We start from the raw sequence: 12,930 nt of genomic DNA, 5'->3' as shown, positions 1-12,930 counted from the left end.
TCCAGTAAAAAATCAAATGGATTCACGCGTCACGTTTTATTCAAAATTATTTTACGTTAATAGTTGATGCTCCGTTCTGCAAGTTATGGATAAAGAACATGAATTGCCTTCCTGATAGAGTTCCTGGAGTTTAATTGCTATATTGCTACAATATAAACCTGCATTATGTAAGGTTACGTCTCTGACATTGCTGTTGTGACTGATTCATTTTTCTTGAAGACTTATTTAAATCTCTCCCAATCTCCAATCAAGACGTGCAATATACATTTATATACATAGTGGTCAAATATGATAAACTTGTTCATTATAAGCATACATACGTATAGCTCATAATATGTGAACTTCAGCTTACCAAATACAGATGATTAGATTGTTTTTTTCAGTGTAGTGTTACCCCAAATTTTAAAAATTCGTTGTATATCAAGTTTAAAATAAGCGGATCCGTGAGGTATCTATGCGGGAGTAAATTATATAATACAAAAGAAAAGTTTATTGTACTTTTTAAAAATGTGTACAGAGCTGTAACATTATAAGTCTCGTATTTTCGACATTCTTATTATTAATGATGTATTTTAAATTTACTTTGGATAGTATTACGCCGACATAATCCATCTAAAAGATGGATTTTAGTAAATTTTCTAATTAATTTTAATAATGAGCTGGAACGCGAACACTCACACACAACTGTGATGTATTTCTTACAGGTAAGTTCCCCTGATGCTTCATCTGAGTTTACAATTAGTCTAATCTCTCCTATTTGCATTTCAGGAAGAGGATGCTCTTAATGAGCAGGCAATGATCAGGGTGAAATGAGGCTGGGGAAGATGTGAACCGAACTTAGTCAATGAAACCGGCATCGCCCGCCATATGGGCAACACTCGAGCCTACGTTATGACTTGTACACGTGCAGATGTTTTTCACTTTCTACATTTTACTTTTCTACATTGTAAGCGTTACAGTTGGCTTAAACTGTTGCATGAGTAATTCTTAACTCATTAAAACGTGCGATGCATTTTGTTGAGGAAAAATATCACGTAGATTGATAACGTTCATGTATACTGTAAGCACTCATGTGCAGTGTTCTTTACTGTCTGTACGGACTCAAAAAAATAGGCCATCCTATGCAATACGTGCTTTTGGGAATTATATGTGTGTGTTTGTCTCGTGGAATTGTATTTTAAAAAGTGATTGTGAATAAACTATTGTAGGAATATATAGATTACTGCATACACTTTGTTCTGCAAACTAAACTTTAAGTGGGTAAAAAACATAATTAAGCAACAAATTGTGAAAAAAGAGGATTGTATTGTTCTATTCTATTACATGGATCAAAATACAACACTTTTAAAAGTTTTTCGCTTGACTGATTTCATATGAAACGAGCAAACCTAAATGTAATGTTCATATCATATATGTGTGTAAATATTTCGTCGTGCTTGTCTGTTGTTTGTGGGGTTTTTTTTCTGACGTGTAAATCATACGAAAATAACGTGCCGTTGTGACATACTTTTAGACGCTAAGTGCATTTTCTTTACGTAAGTGGCGTATACCATTGAAGCAGGAAATAATTAAAAACGTGTATGACAGCTTCAAGATGAACTTTAAGTAGTAATCGCTTGCAATAATTTGCAAGCTGCTTGTATCAATCCAAACCGCACTTGGGAGCCAATTAACCGTATAAAATACCTTTATTTTAGATGTTGATGGAAAATGAGGCATACATGTTCTCGGAAGATATATATTATACATTTATTTGAACAGCTGTTGAATAGGTATGGAACTATGAGTGATTTCTCCAACTGTTTCGACACGGTTGATCGATATGTCCAACTTTAAGGTGGTAGCCAAGGCAGAGGTGTACCATCCCTGCATTTCATCAGGTGAACGATTGTTTATTGAGTTAATTAGATAATCAGTTTAAGGCTCACGTGCTATTCAAATTACCTAGTAATACGATGAAAGGCGACCGGTCAGAATATTATGAAGAGCTATGTGTATGTTGGTTTTCAATTAAATGTAGCTTATCCAGACACCCAACATTATTAAGACCTGTGGTTTTGTAGGCAAAAACACATATATGAATTTAGCATACCGGAAACTTTATTGAAAAACATAATCAGATTTAAGACAAAGAAATTGAAAGAGGGTTTGTATTTTTTATTTTTTTTATTTTACAAGAAATTCGATACAATATTTTTATTTAAAAACAATCTAAAAACAGAGAGTACGTAACTGCTATTATTGAAACCAGGACAATCATTCAAATGTTGGTCTACTATTACATACTTCACAAGAGTGCCACATTTCCCGACATAATCTTACGGGTGTCATTTGTATAACCTTTTTCTAGGAGATAGTTGCGTTTATAATCATTATTGCACAGCAGATACACCAGGAATTGCAGCACCTGCAGAGCAGTGCAATACAAGACGCCTTAATACCGAGATTTTTGTTTAGATTCGAGCTCAGGAAACAGATGTTATTAACGCGAGTGTTTAAAAATGGGTTCCAACATAAAATACAGATACCCACAAAAAATACAGATGTACAAAACATCAAATACAGATACACACAAATCAAACAGCTTAACTGTGTTCCGATATAACTTTTAAGTGACGTAGCAATACCTAATTAATAACACAAACGCAACAAAAGAGCATGTAACTGTAGCAAGAAGTGAGAACATTTTATTCTGCCGACACGGTTTTCTAGAATTGCGTCGTCTTCACCATTTTTTACGAATTATGTATTCCATTTAATACGTTTACCTTCAACATGAATTATTTTAATAACGGTATGCATAAAACATGGTGAAGGTCTGCTTTTGGGTAATTGTGCCGTGGATAAGTCATATGGAATACTGGCCTTTGGATTATAATTAACGTACGAACTTTTTTCGTTGATTAATGTAAACTTTCTAAAGGCTAATTTAGATAGCGATCACTTTCAATTAGCATTGTTATAGTTCCAATGAAGTCCAGAATTCGGGCGAAGAAAGTCGTTCCTTAAACTCCGTGAATCGAGCAGGCATCTGTTCCAAATTACCCGTGAAGTATGTAATGCGTTTTCCACGTGTTTATGTTTCGCTTCCTGCTTTCATATTTCAATGGGACTTAGGTGATGCTTCTTTGAAGAATACTGACTTTAAATTTTGTCTAAGCATACCTTAAAACACCTCTCCAAGAGATATTGCAAAAATAATTCACTCAAATTTAACAAACGACTCATACGACTACGCTATCTGAACAAAATACGCCGTTGAAATTATGCATGTATTTTGTGTGATAAGTCAGCAATCTTCTAGTACACTAGTACCAAGTATAAGCATTCTGCAGGGTACAGGGTACACTCTGCTAGTCAAAGGACGCTAAATTATTATCATATTTGTTGTTGTTTTTTGCATCAAAAAATGCGCCGATGAGCAATTAGTGCCACGTTTAACCCTTTGCATGCTGGGAAATTTGTCGTCTGCTAAAATGTCATCTGCTGAATTTGTAAAATAAGCATTTTCTTCATTTTTTTCAAAGAATACTATCAGAATAGCAAACAGTTTGGATCCAGATGAGACGCCACGTTCTGTGGCGTCTCATCTGGATCCAAACTGTTTGCAAAGGCCTTTAAAATTCAGCTCCAGCGCTTTAAGGGTTAATCATTATGCAACGCATTGACTTAGGGTAGTCGTAAAGACTTTGTAAATAAAGTTAATATTAATAAACCCTTACTTACAAACACTTAACTTATAAAAGTTAACATGAATCGTATAAAAGCAACTGATTGATTTTTCAAGAATTTCTCTCATATTTTGTTTTGTTTTGGGAGTTCAGTCGTTACTATATTACATGGGAATATATCATCGTAATATAACAAATTTCTCACTTAATTTCAGGAAACAATATGAGCCTGTCACGTGGTAGGTTTTACCGGGACCCATACTCAGGTGTTCCGGACAGAAAACCTGCGGCACTAGCATGTACTCCCTTGCAACTGCTACAGAGTAGGTACCTCATTGCATGTCCTGCAGACATCATGTTGTGGATGACATCAAGTGTATGAATGTAGGCCTTTCACCAGTATAACATGTAAACACCACCGACAAGGTTGATGGTCTTTAGGTGTAACCCCTTTTTATAATGTGTATCTGCGTTATTAAGTGTATATTTGTACGTATGCAATTATGTTTTGGAAATAATAAGTGTTTTTAAAGTAAAAACGATTAAACAAGAGTCTACACAGCAATACTGTGCGTGTTTACGAGATTTGTACAGAGATTTGGAAACTTTGACGGACTTCACATTTTGAAGAAATCATTGCTAACACCCTGTCAAAATCGTCATCGTAGGATCATAAAGCGCCTATTTAACATTTAAAACAAGCAGATAAACCGTTGTAATTCATGCTAACTCATTTGGGCTGTACTGTAAATATAATCCCCTTATGCTTGACAGATGACTGACATGTTTGCAAACTAGAGTATATATACCCAAGGTGGCCCGAGGTTACCTAGTTACTGTGATAATTTAGTTAAAATATATCAGCATACAGTATTTATTACGACAACATTGTGGACCTCATAAAATTTCGAGCTAACAAATGCGTTGATGAATTGTCTTTTTTATGTTAAAAGTAATAACATATCACATACGACCGAACTACAAAGAATATATCTTTGTAACCAATAACACTTTTTTGATGATGTTCTTCTTTTGAGAAAAAAAGGCCAGGTAGTTTTTATTACATAATAAGCAGATGTAAAAGTGACGGTTAATAAGAGGGAACGAAATAAATGTATACCTCAAACGTATAACTCGTGAGGCAATAAACGGCGCAACAGCTACGAATGATCTCCCTGTAAATGATACATTTGCAACAATATAGTGACTGTTACAAAAATTCTTAATTGCATCCTTACGGCGGAGCCTCTTTAGTTTTGAGCCCTCGCATCTTAAAATCATAACAGCCTTCGTTAACATACCCCTCAAAGAAACACGCGCGCGCAATTGTAATTACACACAGGTAAATTCATCGAAAGAAAATGAAAGGCTTGGAACAAAAAATGGGGATGCACATATTGCAAAACGCTTTCCTCTAGTTTGTTTCGTCGGTTTGATTTTTGAACACTCTTATTCGCAGACGTGTGTTGTTGTTTTTTCTTCTTTAATATGTTTGCGTTATTGGCAACGGGTGACTAAAATAGTAAAATAGGTGAAGATCTCATATATGTGAATTTCTTGCAACAAAGAAAGATATATTGATATTATCTGTACAATGGGGGTCTACCGTAATAATGGATTACTGGAAACTTGTGGCAGGTATGATGTGTTAATATATTTTATGAATAAATATTTTGAAAGTTATTATTTAAACATATTCAATCATTTGTAATAAATGTGCATTAGCAAATGCAAACATGTCTATGGAACATCATACATTTGCATTAATATAATTAAAATTGTAATGTGCTATGTTAGATGTCGTGTCAAAATAATGTACGATTCGATTTAATATAAAGCATTAGAATACAAGTGTATCATCATTTTATAAAAATAATTAAAGGCTTTCTTTGGAAACAATAATTGAAAATAATTGCGTTGAATTGTGTCAATTATGAGTAAAATTGAAATGCATACATTTGGTAAACTTTTTCACATTTTCGCTTCTGAACAATGAAATTATTTTGGAGGCCGTAATAAAAACGGGATACGAAAGGAACGCAATAACAGAAATTGAAAAAGATCCGTTTGAGTGTATTTGTTTGGAATACCTCTCAAGCATACTAAATTCATACATTCACAGTCATTTAAATGTTGAAATCTCAAAATAATATTGGAAGTATAAGATGCATACATATTGTTGATACACGCGCGTTCTTATAAAACAATTCTACAGATATCTCTGTTAGCAGCCATGATGTGGCTTTTTTATGTATTCGGCTTTGAATTTTACTTGGTTTTCAAATATCGCGAAAGCATTTGAACGTGTCCTGAATATTCGTTACTGTGAAGTTAATGCAGATTTATTTGTTTTATATAAATATATATCGTGATTTACATCGAAAGTGAGGTACCTACTGCAAAAATCAGTATGCATTATATCGCTTTCAGGAGTGTGCACAAAGAAAAAAATCAAACACAACACTTTGAATACGATCGGCCAATAGTGTACAGATTATTATAAATGACACTTACAAGTTCTTAAACTATAGTTAACATGGTACGTTATTATTGAACACATTTCAATTCAGCTTTCAGAAAATGACAGACTTGAAGCACAAATGGGAATGTATACAATGCAGAACGTTTTCCTCGTGTGTGTTTTATGGCTTTGATTCTTGAACAAATTTTAAATGCGTTCTTGACGAAGGTCGACTACACTAGTGAAAAACTTGTATATTCACATAGTGTTCAACTGACGATATAGATAATGTGCAAATTCGAAACAGTAAGAAACTATTTAAAACTTCAATTTACCGCATCGATCACTGCTTTAACTCCTTTGCAATCATCACTTTTACTTATTCTGCTATATGTGTATACTTAAAATATTACTGTTGCACCTGATACCACAAGTGCCGCAACAAACCCTGCTTCTATAGCCTGTTGCAGTCGTTTCTTTCAACTTTCGAATCATGCGCATGCCTTTCTTTATTTGTTCCCAATATTTTTACCCCTTGATGTATTTGCCATTCTGAGCTTCCTCGAGCAGTAACACTAAAACTTCATTAGATGGAACGAAAACAGAATTTGTCGACCATTGCACTTGAAAAAAAGAAGTTTGAGGTTCATGTATTCAACTTAGTAAAACCATTTATCATCCCTTCTACAAATACTTCCACTAGAAATTCTTACATTGCCTATACTGCTTTTACCGGTCTCACTTGTGCCACCAACGCTGCTGACCTGACAGTCACCACCATAACTGTTGCACTACTACCATGCAGTGCCAGCCACGCATCCCCTTGCAGCAGCAAAACAGTTGCGCAGCTGAATAAAATTCATCAAATAATGCTAATTTATTACCTGCATTTGGATTATCAGAGAGGAGAAAGTCAGTCTAACTTTAACTATAATACAAAGTTAATTAAGCACATTTCGCACGATGTATGTTTACACCGTGAACCCTTCGACCAATATCAACGACATGCTTAAACAATTTAGATTATAACTCGTTTTGTTACCTCTCTCACTACCTGGGATGCGTAAGTACAATGGAGTAAAAAGATGTATACATTACTGTCTGCCTTTATCATTTTTAGCTTTTTAGATAACACGCGTTGCAATAGAGTTTACAATCAACATACCTTGGCATTTCTCTGGAACTTTGCTTGGCTAATGTCTTGTTTTTTGCAAACGAAAATCGAAATGTTTTACTTTCTAAGATGATATTTTAAACAAGAAAAAAATGGAAAGTTATACAACCAGACGGAATCTTCTGAAGACCAGATACAGTCTTCCAACAAGTAAGTCATACAACTAGTGTGTTAATAAGATCAGTTCTTGATTGCTGCTTTATACAGCATTGATTAACACATAATGAGCTTATTGATGGAAGTCCGGATTAGTCAGTACAACATTAACGATTTAAGAACGCGTAATCATTACAGGATGTTGTCACTCAGAGCACGGGGTTTATATGAGTCGCGTTCTGAGAAAATTGGGCTTAATGCATGTGCGTAAAGTGTCGCCACAGATTAGCCTGTGCAGTCCGCACAGGCTAATCAGGGACGACACTTTACGCTTGTATCGTATTTTTCGTTTAAAATAAGTCCGTTCTTACCGAAAATCTTGTTTAGGCGGAAAGCGTCGTCCCTCATTTGCCTGTGTGGACTGCACAGGCTAATCTGGGACGAAACTTTACGCACATACATTAAGCCAAGTTTTCTCAGAACACGACTCATGTTAATTTCAAATACATCTTAAACGAAGCTATGTATTAATACTTATACGTGAAGTAAGAAGTGTATTCGATACGCAATCAATCTATTAGTAATATTTCCATAAAAGAATGTGCTCTCATATTGACATACATCGTTGATATTCGTGCACGTGCATACTCGTGCTTTAAGTAAATTAGTATGTAGATGTGATCAATAGTTCGCTATTCAAGTTTGTATCTTTATATGTTTGTAAAGCCAAATATAGTTAAGTATAATTATAGAAAGGCGCCCAGTTTAGTTAAATATTACCAGAAATGCATTTCAGTTTTAGTTGCATATTTCTGATGCAGTGAACATATATGGGTCTGGTCTGTGCTCGGGTGAATGTAGTCGACAATAGCCCCTTACAGATTTAATGCATGTTAACCGCTCATTAAAGTCAGGTAACTCTTACACCTGGACGATCACGAATGTGATTTTCGGATAAAATATATTCGGGTTTTCCTTTCATTTGACAGTATTTCCACTTCTTTAAAAGGTGAGAAGGCAGGTACATCTTTTCATTTATTATAAATAAAAATCATATAATAGTCGGTAAACTTTACTTGCAACGTAGCAAAGTTCTGTACACAGATGGTTGGCATTTCAAAGTCAGTAACAAGAACTCGACTTCGCGATAACAGAGTATTTGTTTACCCAATTAAAATATATATCATTTGAAAGATGGTTCTTTCAGAAAATACCGAAATGACTGTATCTTAAAAATGAAAGTTATTGATTTGAAGAAAGAAACCAGAAAAGATTGTTCAATTTCTGTGAATAGTTGCACTAATTTAATTTCCAAGTATTGACCCTTCGCGAGGAGTTGCAATTGACATACATGCCATACGTCCCGGAAATGAAGACCTTGTCCCACTGTCCCGGAAATCTGTCAAATGTCCCGTAATTTACAAAATCCATATATACATGTACATTATCTTAGGCTTAACTGCACCTCGAATCTGTGTTTATCTGCAGCGTCTCCATGACAATGCCTACCCGAAAAGCAGACTACGCTATGTGTCAAAATCTATCAATTAACAGGGGTCCTGTTATCATATCGATTGTCTCACATTCGCGGTCAAACCAAAAAGCCGGCATTGTTTAATGTGGTTGTTAATTGACTTTAATCTACTACGTCATTATTTCCCTCTGCGTAAGGGCAAAGGATAGTTGTTCACACATCTAAAGTCCAACATCGCTGAGTAAAAAATTAAAAGCAGTTTATGTTCGCACGTTTAACCGACAAAGAAGTTAAGTAAAAAAGTAAGCATATAAAAACGTCATCCTCATTAGGCTTATTATTGTCTTGTTCTAAACCCCCAGTAAACATAACGTTAAAAATAATAAGTGAATTTGAATTGTGTTCGCTATGTCAACCTGTTTTGTTGTATTTGTTTTATTGCGATTGGTTGTATGTTTTGTGAATTTATTTGAGTTGACGATCTAACGGTACTGTATTGTTGTATTTTTTATTATATAAATGTTATAAATGAATAAAGGCGTATCAACAACTACGCGTTACACACCGGTCTTAATAACAATAGTGCAGTGACGTCACCATCTATGTTTAGAACGCTTACACTGAAAACACGTGGCTTGTATCTAGTAACGGAAGAAGTAATGTTTAATTTGACGTTAGTAGATCAAGTGTATTTCGGATAGGCTTTCGAACTCTTGCAATTAACGATGCGAAACAAAACAAAAATGTACCAAAAATGCATATGTCCATGAATATCGCTACATTTTATACATGTCTCGGAAAATCGGCAAAAGTCCCGGATTATTTAACTCGATGTCCCGGAATTGGTGTGAAAAATTATGGCATGTATGCAATTGATAAAGGCTTTTTCATGTAAATTCGCACTTTAATCAATAATATCATCCACATAAACTATTTTCTGGCATAAATAAACACAAACTGATAATGATTATGTCCTAAATGAGCAAATTTAAACAATTAAACATGATAATATCACATATTAGTTGTCCTAATTTGCTTATTAGGGATATATTTATTATATTGATTAATTCTTGATAAAACAAATAAGATGGCAACTCAACAAGTTTTTAACTACAAACGCAATTCTTTATAAAAAAAATAAATACGAAAACTTTATTTTTGCAAGCAATCTGTGTTGGATAGTGGTTAACACAACATCAAAATAAGCCTTCCAATGTCTCAACTGATTTTTATAGCGAATTAGATAAATGTGTCAATTATGTTTTCGCTAATAGCCCCCTCTCCCGGCAGTTCCCTAGTTAAATTTTTTGGTGGAAACAAAAACAGCGCAAATTATCAAACTGTACCCCCTGTTTGTAACCACTAAGGTGCTGATTCATTGCTTTATTTCTTTGTTTGTTGACACATTATTTATTACCGTCAATGGTGTGGCATGTTGTTCTTACTAGTCGCAATCGCAAGTTGGCAGTATGTCGCATGCAAAATGTAAAATCTTACGAAGTATTTCATGAAAAAAGCCAGTTAACTGGTCATTTCATTAAATTAACTGGTTAAACTCTTGCATTCCTACTCAGTCTCAGGACCCATCTTTTCAAATAATATAACTTAGTCTTACATAATTATGTGTCTTTATTATTGATAGAAGTGAAATTGAATTGAAGAAACTTGCATGGCCAACCCAAAAAGGAGCAGGGTGCAGCATTCTGCTATTCAATTCAAGATCTTTCTGTAACTGGCCATAATTTGTGATTTTATGTAAGTTAAGATTTGTTGCGTTCGTTTGGAAGAAATTTTATTTAAGTTAAGGTTTGTTGCCTTCCTTTGGACACTAAAATCGAATTTGGCAAGTGCTAATGAAAATTACCAATCCTCATGTCCTGTTATGGATTTTTGAATTTTAAAGACATTGTGAAAGATAGTGTGATTGTGCAAAAATTCTCACAATTGTTATTCCCACACCACAATCAGAGTGTAGAACTGCCATGAGCATGTAATTATTTTATCACTGCTAACTTATTTACCTCCTTGTTAAAATCATAAAAGCCAATGAAGTATATTTCTGCCTTTGTATGATGTAATGGTTAACCAACCCATAGGTACATCAATGCGTGTTATCGACAATAAAGTGAAAATTTTATTTTTTTCATTCATGTAATATTTTATACTGTAATATCATCACTTATGATATGTGTTTTGTTTAAATTAAATGATCCAAACCTGTGTTTAGTTTTTAATTGTGCAAAAACTCTGCAAACTGTGAAAAGTCAGTCTGAGTTTAATATGCCAATAGAAATCATAATAAAATATTGTTCATTCTGTTTATCTGTTGTAGTTAAAACTGAATTTTTGGATAGCCAAGTTTTATACAAAAATATGAGAAATGTCTGCTTAGAACAAAATTGGTTCCTTACTAGCATATATGTAGTGACCATGTGCAATTACTAGTTGTATGAAACCATCTTTAAATAAGTGCCAGAAAAGAAGTCTTCTTTCTGAGTGTTGAAAAAATGCTCTGCAAATAGCAACAAATATAAAACAAATGAGCCATGCTCTGTGGGTTTAATACATGTTCGTAAAGTGTCATACCAGATTATCCTGTGCAGTCCTCACAGGCTATAATCAGGGACGACACTTTCCGCTTTTATGATATTTTTCGTTTCAAGAAAGTCTCGTCTTAGCAAAAATTAAGTTTATGCGGAAAGTTTCGTTCCTGATTAGCCTGTGTGGACTGCACAGGCTAATCTTGAACGACACTGAATGCAAATGCATTAAACCCCTTTTTCACAAAGCAAGGCTCAAATACCTTACCTTTTGATCAAATTTACACTGGGATAAAAGGAAACTTTATTGATTTTTTTCATTTATTTAAATAAGAGATATATTCCATTCAAATAACAATACTGGATTGGATTGAGATCAGTTTTGAACTTTGTATGTCTATATCAGTAGACATTGACACCTGTCACAATTAATAACAACCTTACAACAGGTGTTAGCCTTTTCAATAAAAATTTTGATACTAAAGATTTATTCAATAATAATTACAATTTCTACAAAATTCATTCAAGTCCTTGAATCACCTAAGCACAATAAATAACTTTGTAAGAATTTGTATTCATTGGTAACTTAATTCTTGGAATATGTGGAAGCCTTGAAAATGTTCCTGTTCACAAATTATTTTATGAAGTAAGTTGTCCTTTATATAATTCATGATGGGACTGTTTTCATTAGATTTTGTTAGTTATTTTATGACCATAGGCAAGTGATTATAGGGAACTGCTTCAAACATTCTTAAAACTTAACTGAGTGTTGAATGCAAAACTAGTGTGTTTCATATAGAAACATTCAGTACGTACAATTGTTTCGCCTTATGCAATCAAAATACTAACTTATTTATTTCGCAATGAGTGCTTTTGTCAGTTAGTTAGTTACTTGGGCGAATACTGTTAAGGAAGAATCAAGAGTTAAAAACATGGATAATTATTTTATGCAACAAAGTACATCTATGCTACCAGTTTTAAAGATTTATAAAGTACTTAAATTTCACTGTCACGTAATTTGTTAAAATTGAATATCCCACCTTGCTGCTATTTACATATCCTCCAGCTCAGATGTCATCATTTTTATTGTCCCTTTTGTATAAAGATACCAATTTGCATTTTTATATATTCTATTTTCCATTTATTCCTTGGCTGTTATTTTTCATGCTTTTGTAGTGCATTTTCTGTTTTGTTAAATCATTATTTTGCAGCCATGTCATTATTGAAAAATAAACAATACCCTCCAAGAAATACGGTGTATCCATGCTTAGCTTTTTTCTTGTACAAACAAGTTATTGAAAATGCAAATTAAACTTGTAGTGTTGCATTATTTACCCATGTTTATGCAGATGACAATTTTGTGTGTGAAGTCAATTGAGTGGGAACCTACTTTGAAGGATTGGTGAATTGACAGACTTAAAAGTGCAGTCAGAAGTATGACATCGATTGTTATCAATCCTTGTGATAAATGTTTTTTCATGTGAAATCTTGAATTATGTTTTATTTGTGCTAAG

General features: G+C 33.8%; 1 protein-coding gene across 8 annotated transcripts in view; it reads left to right on the top strand.

Moving 5' to 3' along the window:
* The first annotated feature begins 5,105 nt into the window (after window positions 1-5,105).
* Window positions 5,106-12,930, top strand: part of LOC127867827 (pleckstrin homology-like domain family B member 2) — a 125,514-nt gene continuing 117,689 nt past the window's right edge. The window contains exon 1 of one of the 8 annotated variants that reach the window (XM_052409315.1): window positions 5,106-5,309. In XM_052409315.1, the coding sequence (XP_052265275.1) occupies window positions 5,285-5,309 (25 nt within the window). In that variant the 5' untranslated portion in view covers window positions 5,106-5,284. Of the gene's footprint in view, window positions 5,310-8,301; window positions 8,424-12,930 lie in introns of those variants that run through there. The other 7 variants (XM_052409313.1, XM_052409314.1, XM_052409304.1 and 4 more) reach the window with 7 other exon arrangements.

This window comes from Dreissena polymorpha, chromosome 2 (genome assembly GCF_020536995.1).
Source record: "Dreissena polymorpha isolate Duluth1 chromosome 2, UMN_Dpol_1.0, whole genome shotgun sequence".
Lineage (NCBI taxonomy): Eukaryota > Metazoa > Mollusca > Bivalvia > Myida > Dreissenidae > Dreissena > Dreissena polymorpha.
Note: the sequence above shows the minus strand (reverse complement) of the source record. Positions and strands in the feature narration are given on the sequence as shown.